At 36.1% G+C, this 26,843-nt stretch overlaps 1 protein-coding gene across 1 annotated transcript in view; it reads right to left on the bottom strand.

Annotated features, from left to right (window-relative positions):
- Positions 1-26,843, bottom strand: part of CNTN5 (contactin 5) — a 549,774-nt gene that overhangs the window by 428,272 nt on the left and 94,659 nt on the right. The window contains exon 6 of the mRNA XM_062197592.1: positions 9,423-9,518. Within this exon, the coding sequence (XP_062053576.1) occupies positions 9,423-9,518 (96 nt within the window). The remainder of the gene's footprint in view (positions 1-9,422; positions 9,519-26,843) is intronic.

Here is a 26,843-nt window from a genome sequence, read left to right as displayed (position 1 = left end):
AGTTAATAGAAAATAATCCAAAAGTTAGAAATGTTAGTTTCTCTTTCTTCAAATTCTTTCTGGTCAATGAATGAATGGATCAATTGCTCATCAAAAGAAATATTTAAAGTGTTCAAAACTGAAGTAGTGTGCAAAATTTCTAAAATAAAATAAATATTTAATTTTGAAATGAGAAGAAGAAAAAAAAAAGGTGATTGAAAATCCTCCATTAGTCAAAAAGTGTAAAACTAAAAAGAGGACAAATGAACCATAAAAAAGCAAAGTAACTAATGCAAAATAAGAGAGTAGAAACTTTTTAAAAATATAGTGGAAATAAATATAAATGGTCTAAACTCACTGTTCAGAAAAAATAGGCACTCAATAAATATTTGTTGAATGTAAAGAGAAACAAAATATTTGATAGAATGAAATGCTTATTATTTTTGAAAGATCAACAATTCCATTACTAGCAACATCTTGTTTTGTTGATGTGCTATAAAGTTTAGTATAGCTTTAAACAAAATATATATTATTCGTATAGTACAAAACATATTAAATATTGAAATTTCAGTTTTATCACTTACTGGTTATGAGAACTTGAGTGTTTCACTTAACCAGATTCCTCATCAATACATGGAGATGAAAATCATTTTTAGGCCTCATATATTTTATAACGTATCTGGTTATTATACTATAATGTGTATATCCTTATATAATCATATATACATATATAATAGTAATTACTGAAATGTTTATTTTAAAAAGTACTAAGGTGATGGGGCAGGCATTTTTACTGTAGCAGTTACACTTCTGGTTATCACAGCTGTATCCCACATTGACTACCAGGGTTCGGTACCTGGCTCTGACTCCTGAACCCCGCGTCCTGCCAATGCAAACACTGGGAGGCAGTGGTGGCAACTCAGTTGGTTTGGTTTCTGACACACATGTGGGGATCTGATTGAGTTCCTGGCTCTCAGCTTTGTCACTTGGAGAATAAACCAACTCACAGAAGCTGGATCACTGTTAGTTTCTCCCTCTCTCTCTCAAATCAATGTTTTAAAAGTACTGTGATGTTAGCCTCTAAACCACATAATATTCTTATATGTAATTATATGTTTTATGAGGCTTATTTCTACATTTTCAGAGCTTTTTAAAAAGAATAGTCCTGAATTTCAAAATTACTAAATTGACAGCGATGTTGCTTAAGATTTATTGGGCTGGAGCCCTGGCTCAATAGGCTAATCTTCCACCTGTGGTACCGGCACCTGGGGTTCTAGTCCCGGTTGGGGTGCCGGATTCTGTCCCAGTTGCTCCTCTTCCTGTCCAGCTCTCTGCTGTAGCCCGGGAGTGCAGTGGAGGATGGCCCATGCCTTGCACCCGCATGGGAGACCAGGAGAAGCACCTGGCTCCTGGCTTCAGATCAGCACAGCGCTCCAGTCACAAGGCGCCGGCCGTAGCGGCCACTTCGGGGGTGAACCAATGGAAGGAAAACCTTTCTCTCTGTTTCTCTCTCTCTTACTGTCTAACTCTGCCTGTCAAAAAAATAAAAATAAAGAAGATTTATTTTGTCTATTTGAAAGGTGGAGTTACAGAGAGGGAGAGATCTTCAATTTTCTGGTTCACTCCCAAAATAGTCACAATGGCTGGGGCTAGGCCAGGCTGAAGCCAGGAGCTTCTTCCGGATCTGCCACTTGTATGGTAGGGACCTAGGACTTAGATCATCTGCTGTTGCTTTTCCAGGCACATTAGCAGGGAGCTGGAACAGAAGTGGAACAGCTGGAACTCAAACCAGAGCCCACATAAGATGTCAGTGTTGTAGGTGGCAGTTTTATCCACTATGCTCCAATGCAGGCCCGGACAGTGATGTTTTTGATAATAAAAAAGTATTTTGGACAGGTATTAATATGTAGAAAAATATATTTACTTCCTGATAAATGAACAATCACCACAGAATACAAAAAGAAGCTTTCATTCATATTTTACAAGGGTCTTGAAAAAGTCATGGCAAATGCGTAGTATGAAAAAAAAAACTATGCATGGGTGTCAAATCATATTTTTGCACCAAAATAAACTCATAGTAACTTGTTATAATATGTCTAAATAAGATCCAGTTTGAGGTGATAAGAGATAAAATGGCAATTTTTTAAAAAAAAGCCCCTATCAGAAAAACATGAATTCTGCTATAATCAAAGCAAGAACACATGTCAAATTTATGGCCAAAGAATTATGAAATAATTGATGCTCTATGAAAAGTTTATAGGGATGGTACACCAGAAATATCAGCAATTTACAAATGGATTATACATTTAAGATGAGTCAACACAATATTGAACATGAAGCCTGCAGCCGCAGCCATTCACATATTTTCAAGCCCTAATTGACAGGAAGCAGTTTAACAGCAAACACAATAGCCAACACTATTGACATATCAATTGGTTCAGCTTGCAAAAATCGTATTGAAAAATTAAGGTTGAACAAATTTTCTGCTTCATAGGCACCAAAACTATTGCACCCATATCATCTGAAGACAGGGGAGAAGCTTTTAATGGCAAATTTAGACAAGTGCTATCAATATACTAAAGTGATTTTTTAAAGAACTGGAACAGCAAGAGCCCAGCATTTTGGCCCAGTGGGTTAACCTACCACCTGCAAGGCCAGCCATCCCCTATGGGTGCCAGTTTAATTACTAGCTGTTCCACTTCTGATCCAGCTCCCTGCTAATGTGCCTGGGAAAGGAGTGGCTGATTATCCAAGCACTTGGGTCCCTGCACCCATTTGGGAAATCTGGATGGAGTTCCAGGCTCCTGACTATCTTATGGCTCAGCATTGGCAGCCATTGCAGCCATGTGGAGGAGTAAACCAGTGGATGGGAGATTCTCTCTCTCTCTCTCTCTCTCTCTCTCTCTCTCTGTGTGTGTGTGTGTGTCTTTTTCTGTTTCTCTCTCTCTCTCTCTTTGACTTTCAAATAAATAACTATATTTTTTTAAGAATGAATTGGAACAGCACATAAAACCTGGCTTTACCCAGGTTGAATCTATAGACAATGCAAAATCAAATCAATAGCTACCAAGAGGTAGAAGTAGTTCAGTAAAAACAAAAGCAGATGAGTTAAGAGCAAAGGACATAGCAAGAGTATTTGAAATAGAACATTTTGCTTATTGACTTCAAAAAGAGTCGGAGATTTTTAACAACAAATTGTTAAGGAAGGGCTTTGAGAAAGTACCCAAGGCTTTAGAAGAGAAGCCAACCTACTGTAAATGCTTCACGAAAGTCCTTCTCCCCATCACAATGGCTTCTGCTCATTCCTCCTATCAATCAAGGACAATTTGAAAGAGTTTTGATGAGTAATCATTAGTCACCTTGCATGCCTGATCTTCTGATTTCTATATGTTTCCTAATCTTAAAAAAAAAATATTGAAAGGTCCATATTTTTCTTCACTTACCATTGTTTAAGAAAAAAAGTTGCATTTAGGCCGGCGCCGTGGCCTGGGAAGGCAGTGGAGGATGGCTCAGGTGCTTGGGCCCTACATGGGAGACCAGGAGGAAGCACCTGGCTCCTGGCTTTGGATCAATGCAGTGCACCTGCCGTAGCGGCCATTTTGGGGGTGAACCAACGGAAGGAAGACCTTTCTCTCTCTTTCTCTCTCTCTCACTGTCTAACTCTGTCAAAAAAAAAAAAAAAAAAAAAAAAAAACAACCAAAAAAACATTGGAGGAAAAGGAAAGGAATTGTGGAATTGTGGGATGCAAACAAAAAAAAGAAAGGTCAGGAATGATTCTCCCAAGAAGATGAGCTTGGAAGAACAACTTGGATGTGAGGGTAGAAGTGACTCGTAAACCTGGGGAAAGCATGATACAGGCCTAAGGAAGATCAGTTGCAAAGGTCTTGAGGCAGGAGGAGCAGACCTGGTCACGTGAGGAATATCACAGTGATCAATACGACTGCTGGTGAGACAGAAAGAGAAAGTGATAGCTGAGGTCAGAGAGCTCTGGTGGACACAGATGGTGAGAGTTCTCCAAGCCATTGTGTGGACTTTGGCTTTGATTCTGAACAAGATGGTGTATTATTTGGCTTACAATGCCCTAACAAATACCACAGATGCAGTGGCTTACATAGTATTTATTGTCTTGTAATTCTGGGCGTTGGAAGAATGAAGTATGATAGAAAGTGATGACTATCTTTCCTGGCTTCTAAAAGGTTTTCCTCATACTATGTCAAATGGGGGACAGGGGATGGGGGGGGAGTTCTGACGTCTTTTCTTACTGGATCACTAATTTAATCATGAGGGTCCCACCCTCAGGGCGTCATCTAAAAATAATTGTTTTCATAAATCCCCATCTCCAAATGCTACCTGCTATGATCTGAATGTTTGTCTCCTTCCCAAACTCATATGGTAAAAGCCCAACTTCCAAGGTGATAGTCTTAGAAGGTAAGATATTTAACATAATTTGTTTCTGGGATTAGAGCCTCTTGAATGAGATTGGTGCAAAATAAGACTAAAGAGAGACATCTCACTCCTTCAACCATGTGAGAAGGCATTGTCTTTTAACTAGAAAATGAGTCACTGCCAAAAGAATTGTTGATGATTTTTGCTTAAGATTAAGTGAGGAAAGAAGAATGGCTTTAAGGCCTGATAAAAAGTAATGAATGGGATTTCTATTAGTGGTATAAGACTAGGTGGAGGTTTTAGAAAGATACAATCGAAGGGATACAAATTGGGAAGGAGGAAATCAAACTACCCCCATTTGCAAATGACATGATTCTATACATAGGAGATCCAAAAACTCCTCTAAGAGACTATTGGAACTCATAAAAGAGCTTGGTAAAGTAGCAGGATATAAAAGTAACACACACAAATCAGTAACCTTGGTATACACAGATAATGCCATGACTAAGAAAGAACTTTTAAAATCAATCTCATTCTCAATATCTACAAAAAATTAAATACCTTGGAATTAATTTAACCAAGGATGTTAAAGAGTTCTAAGATGAAAATTACAAATTATAAAACATTAAAGAAATAGAAGATGACACACACACACACACACACAAAACCAAAAAACAAAAAACAAACAAACAAAAAAACCGGAAGAATCTTCCATGTTTGTGGATTGGAAAAATTATCATCATCAAAATGCCCATACCACTAAAAGCAATTTACAAATACAATGTGATCCAAATAAAAATACTAACAACATTCTTCTCTTATCTAGAAAAAATGAAACTAAAATTCATTTGGGAACACAAGATACTCCAAATAGATAAAAACAAAAAGCCAGATACATCACAATACTGGATTTCAACACATGCTACAGGCAGTGGAAGGCAGTATGGAGATGCCTCAGAGAGCTGAAACTAGATATACCATATGACCCAACAATCCCATTTCTAAGAAGTTACCCAAGGGAAACTAAATCAGCATATGAAAGAGTTATTTGTACCTCCATGTTTACTTCTGCTCAATTCACAGTAGCTGAGATATGGAATCAACTCAGATGTCCATCAACTGCTGACTAGATAAAGAAATTATGGTGTATATATACACTATGGAATAGAATACTACTCAGATGTAAAAAAAATGAAATCCTTTCTTTTGCAACAGAATTGAATCAACTGGAAACCATTATAATAGTGAATAAGTTGGTATTAGAAAGATAAATATCATATGTTTTCCTTGATCTGTAATAAATAAGAGTTCCAAAAATGTAATGTATAGGAGTGAAATTGATATTTTGAGATTTCAATGATTGTTTGCAGCCCTTGTCACTACTGTTGTGGAACACTGTTTTTTTTTTTTAATTATTAATACTACTTTTTGAACTCTTTACTTAGTGTAGGGTTAATTTTATAAGTATAAAGTACACTGACAGAAGACCAGAAGACTTAATTTTAAAAATTAAGAGAGTTGTATAGGGCTGGCGCCGTGGCTTAACAGGCTAATCTTCCGCCTTGCGGCACCAGCACACCAGGTTCTAGTCCCGGTTGGGGCACCGGATTCTATCCCGGTTGCCCCTCTTCCAGGCCAGCTCTCTGCTATGGCCTGGGAAGGCAGTGGAGGATGGCCCAAGTCCTTGGGCTCTGCACCCACATGGGAGACCAGGAGAAGCATCTGGCTCCTGGCTTCGGATCAGTGTGATGTGCCGGCTGCAGCGGCCATTAGAGGGTGAACCAACAGCAAAAAGGAAGACCTTTCTCTCTGTCTCTCTCTCTCACTATCCACTCTGCCTGTCAAAAAAAAAAAAAAAAAAAAAGAGAGAGTTGTATAGGACAGAAAGGAGGAGGAAGGGTTGGAAGTGGTGGGAGGGAGATTAGGATGGGAAGTATCACTATGTTACTAAATCTGTATATATGAAATACATGAAATTTATATACCATAAATAAAATTAAAAAAAATAAAAGTAAGCAGATCTATGATTGCCTATGGAGAATGGTAAAGAAGGGTTCACTGATTTCTTTAAATTACAAGTGTTCTGAGACTGGTTTGCAGTGATGATGACAAAACTATAAATGTAGTAAAACTTCAAATGGTACATATATATATATATATATATACTCAAAATGGGTGACTTTTAATTTGTACCTCAATCTATTGAAAGGAGGACATGGCGAGATTTTAAATTCAGGTAAGTCTACAAGATATTTTTGTTTTGTTTTATATGTGTGGTTTTCTTTATAGCTTGGGGATAAGTCTGAGATAATTTATTTTTATTTATTCAAAAAGGAAAGAGGGGTAGCATCCTGGCACATTGGTTTAAGCAACCACCTGTGATGGCAGCAACCCATGTGAATACTGGTTCAAGTCTCAGCTGCTTCACTTCTGATCCAGTTCCCTGCTAATGCACCCAAGAAAGAAGTGGATGATGGCCTGAGTACTTTCTCTTTCTCTGTAACTCTTTAAATAAATCTTAAAAAATAAATAGATAAAAGGAGAGAGCAAAAGTGAGGGAGGGAGGGAGAGAGTTTTCACCTGCTGCTTCACTCCACAGATGACTGCAACAACCTGAGCTGGGCAAGGCTGAAGCTCGGAGCCCAAAATCCAATCTGGGTCTCCTACAGGGTGGCAGAGACTCACATAGTTGAGCCATCCCCTGATGCCCCCAAGGGTATACATTAGCAGGACTCTGTAAAAGGAAGAAGAGCTGGAACTGAATCTATGGACTCTGGATATGGGATTTTGTCATCTCAAGCAATGAATTTCAACCACTGCACCAAAAGTATGTCCATCAAAAAGATATTAAACTGAATAGGTTCAGGCATGTAGTAGACTGGTTGTTGGATCTACACCAGGAACAGGTTTTTGTCAAATGTCAAGTCAGTGTTATAAAGCCAAAGAAGGATGAGAAAATTGAAGTACAGAAAACCATAATGACTGTAAGAGAAAAGTGAGAATAAAAGAAGGTAAACCAGGGGGCAAAGAGGGGGTAGGATCAGTTATTGTAGATTTCATGAGAATAATGGACTCCTGGAATAGGATCCTGGAGAAAGGGAGCAGAAAATAGAATTCTAGAGAGTAGAATGCTTGTAAGTATGGCAGCTGAGAGACTGCCATAGCTGTTGGTGATAACAGATCAAGTGATCATTGAGCAACCATTTTGCTTCATGCATGTCAATCTATACTAGATATCACACTATTATTTATTTAAAAAGCTATTGACACATATTGTCATCCCATGTTTATTTTATCACATATGTAGTTCACTGTAACATTTTCCGTCCAGTAATCTCTATGTAGTTTTCTCCACCAATAACTTCTCTGTGTAATCTTTCAGTTTTGCTTTCTATATTATTGTCTCCCACTCTATTTTTTAAGCATATGGTCCAACAGCATTCCAACATAGATCCTGCTTTTTTCCTTCAGAAATAATTCTATGTTGATAACTCTCATCAGTCTGGTATTAATTCATTCATCCTTCTTAGATCATTCTCCTCCTCCTCTTCTTCCCTCCTCTTCCATTTTTTATTTACTTGAGAGGGAGAGAGGGAGAGAGGGAGAGAGGGAGAGAGAATCATCTGCTGATTCACTTCCCCAAACCCTGCAGTGTCCTGGGCTGAGTCAGTCCAAAGCAGGAGTGAAATACAGGTCACCCATGTTGGTGCCAAGGACCCATTATCTGATATTTCCCAGAGTCTGCTTTGTAGGGTAACTATTATTCATGTAATATCACTTTCAAAGTAAATCTCTCCATAATCAACATTAGACATAACCTATATTAATGATGGAAGTTTTTCTTAAACCACCCATAAATTTTTGTCTTACCCATAGGAAGACTTACAACATATGTTGTCTTGAAAGAACATAAATATAGATTTAGATGCAAGTAAGGTAAGAGATGTCATTACAAAACACCCAAGTTATTCAAAGATTTGGGTGACTGGATATGTAGGAATTGGATGTACCCAATTCAGAAATGATTCCCAATTTTGTGATTTTGTCAGAGTTTCAAGGCAAGATTTTTATTAAAAATGTCCTTGTTGAAATGTGGCATGTTTTCAAGCAAAAAAAAAAAAATGGAGAATAAGATAAAGATGAGAAAACTTTAGAAAATTGTCATACATTTTGTTATTTTTGTTGAGAATTTTCTGTGATAGAAGCAAATCATACTCTGTGACTAAACTGATAAAATAACCTGGAGACAATTACAGTTGCCACACTAAGTAAAGAAAATTGATAGAGATATCAAGACTCTGAAACCTTGAATTCTATTGGTAGTGGTTGACTAAGGTCTTTCTTATTTTTCTCTGTCTCTTTCTGATGCTGGCCATTCTTAAACTGCATCATAGGAAAATTATATTGAGGTACAAAGTGGTTCCCATTTCAAATTATAGCACTTAAATACAATAAATATAATTAACTTTGGGTAAAAAGGCATATAATTAATCCGAGAACAGTTTACAATCCTGGTTTTCCCAAGTCCCTTGAAATTTTACCTATTACCATGACTTTTACAAGTAAGACCTCAAATAACAATAAAGTAATAAGTAATAAATAGATTATAGGTTTGTTCAAAATTTAGAAAAAAAATCCCTTGGAAGGTTTTGTTCCAGTGTGGCAAAGAACAATACACATAACCGAGTATCCAGCTTATCTTCTGTAACAGATGTACATTGCCATTCAGTCAACCCAACTCTGACACTCCAAACCATTTTAAGAAGTTTTAATTTTCTGAGTTGATAGCTTCCTTTGGGCTCTAGGCAATATATTCCCCACCAATGGCAGGCAGAGTCACAGCCACGGCAGTCACCATAAGGGCAATAATACAATTCTTTCACAGGAGTCCAGTTTCCCATCCAATTGTGTTTAGGGTGTGACCTTTTAATTGCTCATCTGGTACTCAGAAAACAGTACATTTCACCTGCAATGTTTCCCTGTCAACACACTGTCAGAACAAACATACAGTAAGAGAGAGAAGCAGAAACACAGTACGGAATTAGTTCTACTGTACCTGGTGAATGAGGCGGAGGAGAGCACAGGAGAACGACTCCCTGGCCTTCCCTCACAGATACAGCACTTCTTGTCCGGCCACTAAAATTCCCCAGATCTGTCAACAAAACACAGCATTTAGAGGCGAGGCAAAGAGGAGTTTAAAAATCACTAGTGTTTTAACTTGCACAGACTTTCTTTTTTATCGTTATCCTCACAAGGTTTCTTTTTGTTTGTTAAGCAATGGTAGAAGGGCCTTAAAAAGAAATCTATATTGCCTAATAAATACCACAATTTAAATACATCTTTGCTATCCATTGGGATATCACCTTTTTTAAATTCTATTTACAGTGCACAGAAATTGTCAGTACAGGAAAAAACTATACAATGCAGGATCTTAACATATTAAATATTTTACTTCATCCTGTATTTCTTATATATTGATATTTTTAACATGAATAAGAATCAGAGTAAGAGATATGAAAGCAGTTATGGGCACCTATTGTGCAACCTGCTGCCTCATAACATTTTGGGTTAAGAATGGTGTGGAAACCAGGCATGGCTTGCCAAATTAGAGATACTTGAATGCCCTAACAAAACCTAATTAGGACAGAAAGTGTTTCTTTTCTATAAATGTGAATGAGAAAGTCATGTTACTTGCATTTTATGGAAGCCTAGAATGCACTCTACAAATTAATTATACTCATCTGTTTTTATTAGTCTGGGAGTACTACAGCTCTCAAACTACTTACTTATATGTATGAAGGATTACAGCACTGGAGTTCAATTGCCTCTCCTATATTATGTTGCATTTTTGCAATTTGGAAAGAGTTTTTTAAAAGGATAGTGGCCAAAAAGGAAATTATGTGTAACTCTATGTGTACTTGTATTATCACTTATTAATCTATTCATATCTTAGTACATATACCACCACTCCTCTTTCTTGGGAGTAATTTGATCAACAATGCAAATTTTAGAAAACTTTCTTATAAATGGAAGCAGTTCGATTTTTTTGTGAATAAAATTTTCCCAGAATTGTAGGTCTGTAAAATCATGTTTCCATGGTGAGAAATGCTTCCTGGAAATAGCCTGACATTCCATGTACCATATACATACTATAAAAGAGATTCTTAAAAGGCTTCTTAATTACTTCACACTAAAATAGCATGATTCATAGCAATACAAGGTAGAACCTCAAATATAACATTATCAATATGAAAAATGAAAAACTAACCAAGAAAATATTCAGGATGAGTATAAAATATGGACTTACTACCAAGGTTATTTCTTTAATCATAGTTAATGCATTTGAATGACATAATACAACATAGACACTTTCATGTCTCAAATACATAGGGTATATCTTTAAACTCATATGCATTGACTTTTAGTAATACAGACTTTTTTTCTCCAAGAACTGATATCAATATGAATACAAAGCATGGTCAAGTTTCAAATATGACTTCCTTTGACTTTACCCCCAGAATACAACACAAGAATCACACAGTGAGGCAGTGGTTGTGCTATGGCTTTAATATCTCTTCATAGATTTTATGGTTTTTACTTCTCTCTTTTCATCCTCATTGAATGTATGAACTCTGAAAGGCTCCATGGTTATTAATTTATTTTAACTCAATTTCTGAAATGCTTTCTTAAAAGTACATATGTACTTTCATATAACCTCAACAAGTTTACACTGTGCCTATTACAACATTTTAAATCAACCTATTGAATTAAAAGAATATTTTAACAGGAAAAGTCTTAAATTAATGCTTATTTCTAAGGAATTGTGAGTGTACGACCTAGAAAGTAGACACAAAAAAAGAAAAGACATTTGTAGAATAATTATGACCTCAATTATGTTTTGACCAAAAACCATGACCTAAAAGATGACACTTAACTGTAATTGCTTTATGTTGCATCAACTGTTAATGCAAGCACAACTCAACATTTACTTGCAGAATTATTTCTGTGTCATTATTTTCTTGGAACTACAGCAGAAGTACAAAGATAAGTGGATTTTTAAAATTGTGATGATTTTTTTTCTTACATAAAGTCATCTAGAGAAATACTAAAAAGAGTTTTGTACTTTCATGGAGAGTGTATGTTTCTTACTTAATGCCTTCCTCCTAGTTAAAAAAATGAAAAAGTATTATGTAAAATGTAAAAGTGGTTCTTGTGCCAAGCAAGATTATGGTTGATTTAAAGCAGAATAATTTATTTAAAAACTCCTGGTTGCCGTGGGGATGGTGGCAAGAATAAAAAATCTAAGTGAAAATATGAAAATAAAGCTGGTAATTTGTCTCTCATTGCAAGAAGAAAGCTATTATATTTTGGGAAGTACTTATTCAGGAACTTGGAAATCTTATAGTGGATGTCCATGAGCTTGAGTGCTTGACATATTATTTTAATAGATTATACCTTCTATATAACAGAGAGAAAAATTTAAAAAGCAAGAAATTTTATGGCCATATCCTTCGATTTTTTAATTGAAATTCATACAAGATCAAAAATGTGTTCATATGTCATATCTTTGTTCTTCAAGGTAAAATAGGAGTAAAAGTAAGTAAAATAAGTACTATAAAATTCAAGTTTGAATCATAAGCTCCAATAAACACCTAGACTTATGAAAAAGCATAAGGACAAATAGCGAATTAATAGACTGGAGGAGAAAATTTGAGAAAAATAAACAGAGAACCCTACATTTTATCTTTATGTGAACCCTTGTCTTTGAGTTTCAAATTCATGCAGAGTTCAGCTGATGGAATTCTTGCCAATTTTCATCCTAGAGGATTCACGCCAAGTAAAAAAGAAGTACAATAAGTGATGTGCCTGGCATTCTGAGACGAGAGGAACAATGCAGAATCAATCTGTGATTTACCGCATATTGACAGCATATTCGTATCAGACAAATCACATCATCACTCTATTTTTAAAAATATTTACTCAATGCACACTGCACATTGAATACTATGGTAGATGCTGGTGATACAGAAAAACAATAAAAGAAGGATAAAATATGTAAATGTATCCTATCAACTTGGATCCTCTGTACATAGCTCAGAGCCTCTGGCCATCAAATAGCTACATGGACTCACACCAACACTGTAGCTTGCCACAGCTTATGATCAACACAAACCATGTACATTTTCCAGGTAGCGCCTCACACTGTTTCCCTAAATGGGACTTACCAGCATATGTTTATGCATTCTCCTCACCTCTACCCCACCCCGTCTCTCAAGCCTGACTGATCTCATCATGACTTCCTCCGTTATACTTTTCTTCTCTGACTTATTTCAGAAGGATTTAAGTCAGTCTGTCAGCTTAAAATAGATAGGGATGTAATACAAAAACATAATAGTAGTTGAAGAATTTTTCTTAGGTAAAGGTAAAATGGGTAGGAATAAAACCTGTAGGGTAAATTAAGAACTGATGATTATGTGTCACATACTTCTGGAAGTTATTGGGAATTGGCCATAAATTTGACTCTAAAGTTAAGAAAAACCAAAACAGAGACAGTAATATCCACCATCTCTGGTTTATAGTTACTATAAGATCAAAACTTTCTAGGAACAGGGAAAGGCAAAGCCTTACCTGATATTAAGGTTTAAGAGGAATTTCTCCCACAGATTTCATAAAGATAACACTACTTGGTATAATAGACTAAGTAACTGTACAAAATACTTAAGATTTTTCACCTGTCTTAAATCCCTTGAACAAATATATTTGCGTTACATGTGCACGTACAACTATTGGGGATATTTGAAAAGCATCCCAAGGGTTTACATGGAATAATCATTTTAAAGTACTGTAGAGAAAAAGAGCATAAGAAACAGGCAAGAAGGAAGTTGCACCACTAGTGAGATGCTGATCTTAGGATTCTTGCATGCTAAATACAAAATAGGTTGGCTTCGTTACTGGTGAAAAGTGAAAGAAAAACACCAAGGCAAGAGAACAAATATACAACAAAGAATAAAGTGCAATGGTTCAAATGTATCCTGAACTCGCATTTGCTGGTCTTAAATCTATTATCAACATATGGCAATATTAGTTGTATAGTAGTGCTTGGAAGAAGAGATCGGAATGGAGTGATCATCATGAGTTGCACATGATTACATTAATTCTGTAACTGGTGCTAGTAATTTTTTGACTGTCAAGGTATTCTGTTGAATACTGACCTAATTTATCACAAATTTTAAATATTTTTCAGAAAAATAGGATTTTCACTTTTTAGAAAAAGTAAAGCTAGTGAAAAAGGTGCACCATACTAGACTAGGTGTTAGGGACTTGAGGTTTATGTATTTTCAAATACTAACATTTTAGTGGATTATTTAGCAGATTTATCATACGTAAGACCAAGGAACTGAGCTGGGTGCACTCTGTGTACATTCTCACAGCTGTACAATCTATGATTTCTATAAAAATGAGTGACAAGTTTTTTTTTTTATTGACTTGCTATTTGCTGCATTACTTTCAAGTGATTACATATTCAAGTCTTTCATCAGTCGTATTTGTTGTTCTTGCTATTATCAGTAGGGTTATTCAGGTCATTGCCAGAATTTTTGAGTCCAATAAAAATATCTTATAAGAAAAACATGGGTCAGACTTCATTTGGGAGCTATTTTTGAGATTCTGAAATTTTTTTTTTACAGGAAGGTGGTGGGAAATAAAAGGAAATGAATGAAAGTAATTAAATTTGCTATTAGCATACCTACTCTATATTAGACATCCTGTAAATCAGAGACAAATTTCTGTCTTTTAAATATTAGTAAATTCATTTGAAAATAAAAAAATAGCTGCAGGCTCAGAATTATAAGTAGTCAGCTGGCAAATCACAGTCAAGGTCATTGATCCTAAGGGTTAGAAAAATATATTAGGACAAAAATAATTCATAATTTGCAAGTTAGATTAGGTTGATTTTTAGGAATTTAGAGGTAATATTCAGCAAGGATATCTTCTTAAAGGTCAACTTCTGACAGATAGAATACATGAGTATGAAAACACTTGTGAACAGGTAGAAAGTCTTACATTCATTTTGAGAAATAATCACATTAGCATTTTCCAATATACAGTCATTTGTTTGTATGTGAAGGCTGCATGATATATCCTATAAAACAGATTCTTAGGCCGGCGCTGCAGCTCAATAGGTTAATCCTCCGCCTTGCGGCGCCGGCACACCAGGTTCTAGTCCCGGTCGGGGCACCGATCCTGTCCCGGTTGCCCCTCTTCCAGGCCAGCTCTCTGCTGTGGCCAGGGAGTGCAGTGGAGGATGGCCCAAGTCCTTGGGCCCTGCACCCCATGGGAGAACAGGAGAAGCACCTGGCTCCTGCCATCGGAACAGCGCGGTGTGCCGGCCGCAGCGCGCCTACTGCGGCGGCCATTGGAGGGTGAACCAACGGCAAAGGAAGACCTTTCTCTCTATCTCTCTCTCTCACTGTCCACTGCCTGTCAAAAAATTAAAAAAAAAAAAAACAGATTCTTAAAATAAAAAATTGATTGCTAAGTAATACATTCCTTAAAGTCATAAAATCATGAGGCCTTGTGCTATTTTCTTAGCCTCTGTGAACCCCTGAATCTGTAGTCAATGTGAAAGCAGTTAGGACAAGGCTTATTGTCCCCATTTATTGATCAGGATATTAACACTGACTAAAGTTAATAAGAAATAATCACAACCAGAAAGTTGGTGACGAATTCAGTTTTGGATTTTGGATTTTTTTTTAATCTAGAGCTATCAAAGATACTCTTAAAATTCTTTTCAGTACTTGTTACGAGTCAACTGTGAATGGGACATTTTGCTGCCTTTTGAAAATGCTAGTTATTTCATAAAAGTTGTTTCTGGAGAATAACAATTGGGCTAATTATAGATAAACCTAAAAGTACAGTCTCACCTACTGCACAAAGTTGAGAACTTAAGGCAACATGGTAAAGTAAAAATACATGAGATAATGACAAGTTGCAATGCAGCTTTGGTTAAATGTAATGGTCAGATAAGGATCTCCTGCTGCAGCTGCCATTCTTGCTTCAGATATCACCAGACATGAATCATCCAGCCTGAGGCCCACTGCTTACAGAGGAAATCACAGAAAATCAGTTCATATTTGCCTTGAAAGAACCACATTTAACTACCCGATATGTGAAAGAGTAATTGTAATTGCTTTTATAAAAACATAAATTATCCACAGAGTGTGATAAAAAGGTTTTAGATCTTAGATGTTAGGTCTTTCCTTTGAAATCTAATGTGTTACAAGAAGCTATTCAGGGGCTGGCGCTGTGGCATAGCAGGTAAAGGCGCTGCCTGCAGTGTCATCATCCCATATGGGCGCCAGTTCGAGTCCCGGCTACTCCACTTCTGATCCAATTCTCTGCTATGGCCTGGGAAAGCAGTAGACGATGCCCCCAAGTTCTTGGGCCCCTGAACCCGCATGGGAGACTTGGAAGAAGCTCCTAGCTCCTGATTTTGGATCAGCGCATCTCCGGCCATTGCAGCCAATTGGGGAGTGAACTATCAGATGGAAGACCTCTCTCTCTCTCTTTCTGTCTCTCTCTCTCTCTCTCTCTCTCTGCCACTGCCTTTCTGTAACTCTGCCTTTCAAATACGTAAATAAATAAATCTTTAAAAAGAAAGAAGTTATTCAACAGTGAACATCTATATGGTAAAATAATTTATCTAGTGTGAAAATAGTTTATGAACCATGGCAGTGGTTCTACACATTTGACAAAATTTCTACATTCTTCATGAGAAATTACATATGTAATCCTTATTTGCCTACATTTACATTCAAATTATTTTTCCAGATTCAAATGAGTCTTTATTCACTTACAGTCTTGGGAAACTGTAAAGGTGAGCATTGGAAATAAAAAATATAACACATATAATAAACCATAAACAGACGATTTCAAGAATTCTAGTTCTATAGAGATGAGGGAAGGTGTCACTTATGAAATACACTCAGTCACTTAGTACATCTGTTCCTCTTACTCATGAGTCTTTTTATTTTCACTCAAGGTTTCAGGCTTAATTATCTCCTTGAACTATTTTATGTAACACTTTATTATGTAATCATGTCTGTGTCCAAACCAGAACTCAATGCTCCTGCCTCCATCTTATTCCTCTGTCACAACTTCAACGTTAGTTACAGTGGACTATCTGCCTATAAACCTTAAGCTTTGCAAGGTGGAGAAAGACATCAACCACGATCACTAGTTTTGCTCTGAATTCATAACCATGTACTCCGGGCAGGCCTAGCATTCCCAGTATGTTCACATAGTTTATCCTCTCAATTTTCTAGACAATAAATTTGTAACTACTCTCTTTTGAAATAACCTCCTGCCCTCTTCCTCCTTATCTTACTCTTTTGATGACACAGAAGTAATGTAAAACAAGTTATACATGCTCCACATGTGAAAGATACTGAGAAGTGTGTCCCAGTCCTCTAAGCAAATTTCCATACACTAGCAAATGCTTAAAGCAGCTCTTCTAGATCACACAACTATTTCTATGCAACATGTACAATGAAAAATATAACTTAAGACAATCTCTTTGACCATAAAATTATTCTTTTCAATCTGAGCACAGTATATTTTAGTAAAACAATAAATTTTCCAAGTCAAACCCAGTCCCAAATTGCACGAGAATCTCTGCCATGGTCTCTTGATTTTTACTTTGGTTATATCACTATTTTCCATAATTAACTAATATGTATGCACAATTGTTTTGCTCTGCCAAATCTGTTTTCAACTGCTGTGTGTATTGCTGAGCACATGGAATAGTCCTGGCCCCCTAATCAAATGTGTTAAGATCTAAATTGTTTGCTTTCTTGATTCCCTTAGCTCATTTGCTGTTGTATAGTTAAACTGAATATCAGAGAAATTTCGTTTTTTTTTTTACAAGCTATATCTTTAACAATTCTATCTGAATAATAATTTACAATCTGTTTAATTAAAAAAGCTTAGGAAATCGCTTTATTTCATAACTCAGCTGACTACAGATAAATTTCCAACCTATGTTACATTTTGACAAAAAACTCATGTTTTGCCTTAGAGCAAGTCTCTTTCCTTTTCTGTTGAACCAGTTGCACATTGTCTATCATTCCACTATCAAGGGACTTTTAATTTTTAATCTTCATTTGGGCTGAACTAGTAGTAGTCTTTTAATAATATTCATATTTTAATGAGGATTTAGTTTATTTTGTGAAGCAATTCACATATCATGCAGTATGACAAGGTAGGAAAAAATTATTTCAGATCAAAAATCAGGCCACTGGTCATGCTTCCTCATTATTCAATGTTCAGCTGTTGGATAATTAAATGTATGATGAACATTTTAAAAGGCCATTGTGGAGTGGGCATTTGGCCTAGCAGTTAAGATGGTTGCATCCAATATCAGAGTATGTGGGATCAATTCCCCCCTCTAACTTCTGATTCCAGCTTCCTGATGATGTGGACCATGGGAGGCAGCAGGTGATGGCTCAAGTAATCAGGTTTCTGCTTCTGACGTGGGAATCCTAGATTGAATTCTCAGCTTCCAGCTTCAGCCTCAGCTTTTGCAAGTGCTTGTGGAGTGAACCAGTGGATAGGAGTGCAGATAGAGTATCTCTCACCTCTTAAGAAGTAGCAATTTTTTTTTAATGGAAAGGCAATTTTTACACATCAAATTTTGCTCACTTCAAGCATATTTCAAAGTCAAAAAGCACCTTTAAAACAGTGGCATTAATCAGGTTAGTTTATTGTGGAAATTTCTATCATTATATGAAGAAATTCTTCAGAGAATGAAACTTTTTTTATACCTAGCAGTAGTCTAACATATTTGTAGTGCTTGTGATTTTTGCTTCTTCCTAGTAATTGCACTAGCTGGTCTGCACGGAATTACAAGAAAACAGAAATTTGTGGAGCTGATGTATCTTTTTGCTAAAGCATACATTTTTCTGTAAATAGGCTATGGCATACGGACTAGCCACTCTGATGAAGGGTATCCCATACAGTATATAGTCAGGATAGGAAAAGACTTTCTGTAGAGGGTCAGATAACAAATAGCCAAGGTTTTGTAGGCCAAAAAGCAGAATTGAGGGAGTTTTATAAGCAGTCATTAACTTTTCACAACATTCAATATTATCCTCTTGAGTTTTTTTATTCCACTTAAAAATGTAAAGAAAACATGAAAGCAATCAAACAAATAAACAAAACAGCAAAAAATCACCTTGTCTTGTGAGCTACTTGAAAATACAAGACTTGATCCCTGGTCTGACTCACTGAAATGATCAGGGATAGAAATGTTTAATAGATAATGTTCTACTAAAACAGTCAAAGTCTTTTCAATATTGCTTATGCCATTTTAGAGAGAGACCACTTTTGCAAAATTTAACAGCTTTATTTCCACAATCAGAAAGGCATGCATTTGAATTGTCTTACACTTGTTACCTTTTTGATAAATCTGTTTTGTAACATTTTTAATAAGAACAAAATCTACCCTGCAATTACTATTAGAGGGGAATCAATTAAAAATTTATACAAGAGAGGCCTTAGTTTAATCAGGATTGCAGATCAGTTTAAGAAGCCTTAGCTTATACTGAAACCTCAATAAGTGTTAGTTATTATCACTTAATAGGTAGAATATTCATTCTTGTATCCAGTGCCTAGCATCATGTTTATTAAATAATAGTTGTTTTTCTTATTCATTAACTGTTCTTCATTAAACACATATTCATTCCTTACCTTACACCTACTGTGTCAGGTACCGTATCAGGTAGTTAATGTTCTTGAGTGCCGAGCTTAGTTTAGATTCAGGAAAAGTAAGTTACTCTTATATTGTTCCACAGATGATACTCGTATATGACCAAAATTAATATTAAGAAAATTGGCATTATTTTATCAATTTATGGTTGAAATACCATCCCAACTCAAAGAATATAGATTGGAGGGATGATGATGATTATGATAGTTCCGATTTATTGAGCACTCACTACCTGCCAAATATTATACACTAATATATATATATATATGTATAATTTCATGTAGTTCTTAAAATATTATAATTTCATGTAGTTCTTAAAATATTCTTTAAGTTAAATATTGTTCTACAGTTCTGGTAATTGATTCTATCAATGAGGAACCGAAGCTCAGAATAGTTGAAAACACTGTCCAGTGTCACTCAGCTAGTAAATGATAGAAGTGAAACTCCAGACAGGATGCCAGATCCCAGAGCCACATGCATCCCCATTGCTGACAGAGGTATTTTGACCCTAAAGATATTGTAGGACATAAAAGTTTTGGAGACACAAGAGAAACTATCAAGAAAAGAGAGTGATGGAAAAGAGTATTCAGGGAACCAAAAAAGGGAACTGTAGTAGACTAATTTAATAAACTGAAGTTGAGGACCTTCTGTGCTTAAGGAACTACACTAGCTTACTAAGGATATAAGATAAAATCAATGCAGTTGGTCCTTGCTTTGAAAAGCTCACTTATTCATTCATTTAATAATTCTTACTTCAACAAATATAAGTTAAATGTCCACGATGTTTCTAATACTTATAGTCACTGAGTGCAATAAAATATTGAATATTCTTTTCAAATAGTATCAGCTGTTTTCACTGTTTTGTTTCATTTTGTTTTTAGAGAGTATTCCTAAGAGCTATATATTTTGCTTGTGCAATGCCTACCAGAAGGCCTTTTTATTTATAATCCCTACCTTTTCAAAATGTTTATCTTTATTCTGACAGTACTTTCAGTGTTTTCAGGAAAAGAAACTCATAATATTCTTAAATAATGTTAAATTTTTACATCTAAATCATACTCTATCCTGTATTTTTTTTCATTTTAATTGTCTTCCTGATCTGATAAATTTCAAAATCAAATTGCATTGTGAGAACTTATATAATTTTTCTTCTTTAATGGAAATGCACCAAATGTTTCTCTATTAAATAAGATAGTATTTGTTTCAAATCAGGGGGAAAGGAACACTTTATCCCTAAAAGCTGTACATAATGAAATTTGTATTCATTAAATAAAAACCTTCAAAAAATAAAAAACGCACACACAAAAATAATTAATGGAATTAGAAAAGTTCCACCAAGATTTATATTTCACTAAACCCTCTAAAATTAAAGAAATTAAATATAATTAATTGACTTTCCAGCATTTGGTTAGGAATCAATTTTTATGTATGTATTTATGAGCTATGTCATGTAATAAATTTCCTAATATTTTGACTCCTAGAGTTTTAAAAGATCAAGTGATGTACAGCACAGTTGACTCTTTCTGCTTTTTCCACTTCTTGATATTCCATTAGTATTTGCCCTATTTTACTGTTGGTACACAAATGTCTGTAATTTTTATATTTCTATTATTGACTGAAATTATTACCTGTATCAAATTAACAGCTCTTTCCTTTCCTGGGGCCTTCACTCTTATTTCTTCTGCCTGGAGTGGTTCTCTTTTCCACCAACCACGTACTCATATGCACAATACTAGCATCTATGTATGAAAATTTCCAGTTTTTAGGTATTTAGCTTAAAATTCACTTCTTTTGCCAAGATGTTGTACAAACCCTATTGCCTGAGAAGTGCTTACATAATTGACATTTTTATTGTCTTCATTTTAACTCTAAATAACCTTGTACAAAAATTTGTTAAATGCTTATGTCCCTTCATTAAGCTTCACAACAGTTGTACTAGGTCTATGCTATTTATTGTTGTATTTCTAGCATCTCAATGAATATATAGCCCATAATAAACACTCAATGAATAAATGTCAAAATGTTTGTATTTTTTCTTAATATTATAATCAGTGATTTCTACTATGTTTTTGCTGGAACATATTTTGAAGGTTATTTTATACATATTCTGTATTGTTTCTTGTGTACTGTATTGTTTCTTATGTACCTGGAGCTATAAAGAGTACATAGAAAAATTTTATCGAGTCCTTGAATTATAATAGATTATAGTAATTATGGTCATTATAACAGCTGATGTGCCTGATCTTATTTTGTCACATGATGTGTGCTTTAAGATTTCATATTGGTTCATTTTCTGTCCTCTTTTATATTTGTCTTAATTTTTCATAATACTACATATAGTTATATCTAGATCTGTTATTTATTTGCTTTTTTTATAAAACTACCTACTTTTCAAAAGAAAATGCACTTACATTTAAATTAATAAAGAATAGCATGGCAATGTTTTAGTCTTTACTCTTTTCAAAATGAGAAGCATTAACGTTATTTCCTCTGACTCTACTTATTTAATATCATTTATAGTAAAACTATTAAGTTGCTATGATTTACATTAGGTATATTTGCTTTCAACATTTCAACATCCCTCAGCAATATTAAATTATGGGTACCAGAGCTGTGTTATAGCAGGTAAAGCCACCGCCTCTAGTGCCAACATCCCCTATGGGCACCAGTTTGATACTCAGCTGCTCCTCTTCCAATCCAACTCTCTGCTATGGCCTGGGAAAGCAGTGGTAGATGGCCCACATTCTTGGGCCCCTGTTCCTATGTGGGAAGAGCCAGAGAAAACTCCTGACTCGGTTTTGGACAGCGCAGCTCTGGCCATTGCAGCCAATTGGGGAGTGACCCAGTAGATGGAAGACCTTTCTCTCTCTCTGCCTCTCCTTCTCTCTCTCTCTCTCTTTTTTTTTTTTTTTGGACAGGCAGAGTTAGACTAAGAGAGAGAGAGAGAGAGAGAGAGAATTATAGACAGAGAGAGACAGAGAGAAAGGTCTTCCTTCTGTTGGTTCACTCCCCTAATGGCTGCTACAGCCGGCGCTGTGCCGATCTAAAGCCAGGAGCCGCGTGCTTCCTCCTTGTCTCCCATGCAGGTGCAGGGACCCAAGCACTTGGGCCCTCCTCCACTGCCCTCCCGGGCCACAGCAGAGAGCTGGACTGGAAGAGGAGCAACCGGGACTAGAACTTGGGTGTCGGCACCACAGGTGGAGGATTAGCCAAGTGATCCACGGCGCCGGCCTCTGACTTTTCAAATAAATAGATAAATCTTTAAAAAAAATACTAAATTATGTTTTATGATTGATTAAGCATAAAGGGAAATATCTTTAACAACAAAATTCCCAACATTTGTGAATTAACAGAACATTTCACAATGGCATTCATTTCTCACATTAAGATATTAATATAAACTTTCTTGACTTATGTTTCTTTGGCTGTAATATCCTTTAAAACCAGAACATTGTTCAATCATAATTTAGCACTTAGTGCATCTAAAATGTCAAAGTCAACTAGTCCTTACATTTTAAATGAAATGCTTGTGTTTTCTTTATAAATGTAAAAATTATCACCTGTCAAATTATAGAACTTTAATAATTTATTATTGCAAATGCTATATGAGCTACACATTTAACTTTTTTTTTAAACTTAGAAGTTTATCCATTTTAGTGTTTGATGACTGTTTAATTGGAAGGTTTCATTTGTCTTTTGGTCTTAGGTTGTATTTCTGTTTTTTTTTTTCTCTCCTCATTTTCATTTACTTGCCCCACTTTTATGAATTTTGGAAGGCTCTGTCATGTTTATTTTCAGAGTAGTCACAGTAGTAAATCAGTTTTCTTTGCTAACAGAACTATCTTTACTACATTGTATTATGATTAGCTTGGTTTCTAACAGTCTTGCCATTTGTTGGCAAACTCCATTTTCATCATATTAGCATCTTAAACATATCTCGTTGTTTCATTTAGTCTGCACCCCAATTCTGTTTCTTAGTATTTTCTCCCCCTTTGCACATATTACATATTTTGGCATTCTATTGTAATTGCAAAAAATTTATTAAAAATCTATTTCTTAGGTTAAGAAACCCTAAATGCTTCTCTGTGTTGAAGACACTTAATTGTAAGGGGTATATGAATGCACACTGATTCATATACCTATTACCTACAGTAATTTTATTTTCCGAGCTGCCTTTCTTTGCATTAGGGTTTATTTTTAAAGTCTAAATTGGGAATAGATACTCTATTTTACACATATACCTTCCAATAAGTCAGCATGAAAGATATTCATAAAAGGTTCAATATCTCAACCTTTCTCCCTGGAAGATTTTAAAGCCCTAAATGAAAGAGTAAATAAGAAAAGCCTAAAAAAAGTCTTAGCTTTCATAGTCGGTATTTTCTTTCTTTTCTCTTCTGATAATCCAGATTCATTTTATCTTTCTCATATTTCAGCGTTCTTTTCCTCCAGGACTCACATATTGTTTACTTTTTCAATTCTTTATTCTTTCTTGGAGAGAGATCTTCACACTGTATATTTGCCAGTAGATAGGGCACATGAATTTTTCATTTGACTTCCTGTGCAGATCAAGGTTCTGTCTTCAGGAACTAACCATAGAGCAAGTCAATATTTACAAGCTCCTTTCTAATTCCTAGGCCTAGTGGACATATCTAGGCTAGCACAGCTGGAGTAAGGTGCATTCTTTTATCTTAGATGCCTGATTTTTGAGCTCTGAACTTATGGAGAACATGAAAAATCGTATTTTTTAAAATATCAATGCTCCCAAAGTTTTAAATAACCCCATGCCCTACTTTAAGCACTTTATCCCCAGGGATTTACAGTTCAGATGCCATGTGTCTCTTCTAGGCCTACCTTTGTTTTCAACCCTACATATTCATAGCAGGTGCCATCTACAAACTATTAGGAACTCCTGGGGCAAATAGAGAAGAAACTCCAGTGACTGAACAGCAGTACCAGCATAGTAATAATGGCTCAGAGAGGGACACCATATCCTCTTCAAATTTTTTTTTTCAATAAGGAAATATGCTCCATGAAATAAAATTTAGGTTTTTATAAATCCATCACTATATAGTTTATTATATTTGATGTAAATTTCTTCCCACTTGATATTGGGTTTTCAGATTATCATAACAGAGTCATAAGTAGCTTCTGCCTTATTCTTCAAAATCATTAATATTTTCTCATTAAGATGAGAAAGACCTTTCAAGGAACAGATACAGAAAAGTTATTTTATCATTTACATCTGTTTATAAATGTCCAGTTTTCAAGAGTTCTTAATCTAACTGCTATGAATTTATGGTTTTTCTTGTTGGCAGTTTGCCTTTCATAATACACTGGGAAATCCTTTATTATTTTTTCCTTCTTCTGTTCTAGTCATATTTTTGCAGATGGTAAATGCAAAGAACACTGTTGACAAAAAATAACAGCCCATAAAATTTGAAAGTTCCAAGTTGCTTCTTTACATTTAGGTTAGCCAAAGCTATTTATATCAGGGAATGGCACTGTGGCATGGTGGATTAAGCTGCTGTTTGTGATACCAGTATCCAACATCAGGTGCTACCACCAGTTCCAGTCATCCTGCTTCCAATCCGGCTGTCTGCTGAAAGCTTTACTGAAGGGCAGTGGAAGATTGCCAGGTACTTGTGCCTCTGCTACCCATGTGGGAAACCAAGAAAGAGTTCCTTTCTTCAGATTGGCCCAGTATGGCAGTGCGAGCATTTAAGGAGTCAGTCCAGCAGATACAAGATCTCTCTCTCTCTCTCTCTCTCTCTTGCTTGCTCTCTCTCTCTCTCTGCCTCCTGTTTATGTCTCTCCCTTCCCCCTTCTTCCCTGACACTCCTCCTTTCAAAGAAATATATTTTTTTTTTTTGACAGAGTGGACAGTGAGAGAGAGAGAAAAGTCTTCCTTTTGCCGTTGGTTCACCCTCCAATGGCTGCCGCGGTAGGCGCGCTGCAGCCAGCGCACCACGCTGATCCGATGGCAGGAGCCAGGTGCTTCTCCTGGTCTCCCATGGGGTGCAGGGCCCAAGCACTTGGGCCATCCTCCACTGCACTCCCGGGCCACAGCAGAGAGCTGGCCTGGAAGAGGGGCAACCAGGACAGGATCGGTGCCCCGAGTGGGACTAGAACCCGGTGTGCCGGCACCGCAAGGCGGAGGATTAGCTTATTGAGCCGCGGCGCCGGCCCAAAGAAATATTTTTTAAAAAGCTATTTATATCACATTCATGACTCTGCATCTTAGTAAGACCCTAGACTAAATGGAAATTAACAGTATTGAAATTTAACTGATACTTTGATGATTATGTTTTTGAGCCTAAAATATTCCTTCTTTGGAAGTAAGGTTAATAGTATAACAAAGATCATTCACCTTGTGAATGATGAAAAGCTTCATGACAATTTGAGCATCTGTTTGAAATATGGAATATGCCACCATGATGACTAAACTTGGACTCCAGAAAAACCTACACACCACATAATAAGTAGGAGATGGAAATGGTAGGTACAACAGTCACTATGGCAACAGCAGCCAGGATAGGTAATTTTGTTTTCATCTCACTTAATAATGGAATGTCACCAGCTGGCATTTAGGATACCAGCAGCTCCCTCCAGGAACAAACCCTGGCAGGGCAATGGCAACAGCTGCATCATCACCAGAAAAAAAAGAGAAATGCTGTCTTTCTTAATCCTTAGCTCCCAAATTACTAAACTATGTACAGCCACGTGCAATTTTATAAAAAGACAACATATCATTTGCTCTACCCACATAGATTCCAAACTATTTACATATACCTATGTTTTACACACACACACACACACACGGAGGGAGGGAGGAAGGGAAGGAAGCAGGGAGGGAGGGAGGGAGAGAGGGAGGGAGGGAGATGTAAAGACAAGTGATTCTGGAAAACCCATGGGAATATACAAAATGGTAATAATTTTATCAGAACATATTCTAGCATACTGTCATTTCAGTGAACACAGTCTGATTGAAACTGATTACAAAACAGGAAAGTTTTGTGTAGGGTAGGCATCGGGCTCAGCAGTTAGGACAGTGTTTGAGACAATTGCATCCATATTAAAGTGCCTGAATTAGAGTATCAACTCTAGTTTCCAACTCCAGCTTCCTGCTAATGTGCACCCTGGGAAGCAGCAGGTAATAACTCAAATACTTGAGTCCTTATCACCCATGTGGGAGTGCCAGACTGAATTCTGGGCTCATGGTTTTGGCTTGCGGCTGTTGGCATCTGGGGAATGAACTAGTCAATAGAAGATCTCTCTCTCTCTGCCTTTCAAATAGAAAATGAATAAACTAAATTATTTTAAGGAATGAAAAAAAAATAAACATTATATATATTCCCACGTCTCCCTATGCCCTTACTGCAATACCCTGCTAAGGACAATGGAGCATCAGTTTGTAGAAGACTAATCCTTTCATTATCATTGTATTCTCTTTGTCCAAAATCCCATTTGGTAGTTGGATAAGGAATATTTTAGTGAGATGCTATCCATAAACAAAATAAATGCTACTGTTGCTAAATTTTTTGAACTTAAGTTTCAGTCAAGAGAGATACAAATTTTAGAGTTCTTTTTGCTTTGGTCATTCTTTTTGATGTGGTCCAAATCGCTCAGTTATTCTCTGTTCATAGTAATCACTTGAATTTAAAATTGCAAAATGCACTTACCTTACAGCAATGTTCAGTAGGGGCACTTGCCTTT

This window comes from Lepus europaeus, chromosome 7 (genome assembly GCF_033115175.1).
Source record: "Lepus europaeus isolate LE1 chromosome 7, mLepTim1.pri, whole genome shotgun sequence".
Lineage (NCBI taxonomy): Eukaryota > Metazoa > Chordata > Mammalia > Lagomorpha > Leporidae > Lepus > Lepus europaeus.
The sequence above is the reverse complement of the archived record's forward strand: the minus strand, read 5'-3'. Positions and strand labels throughout refer to the sequence as shown.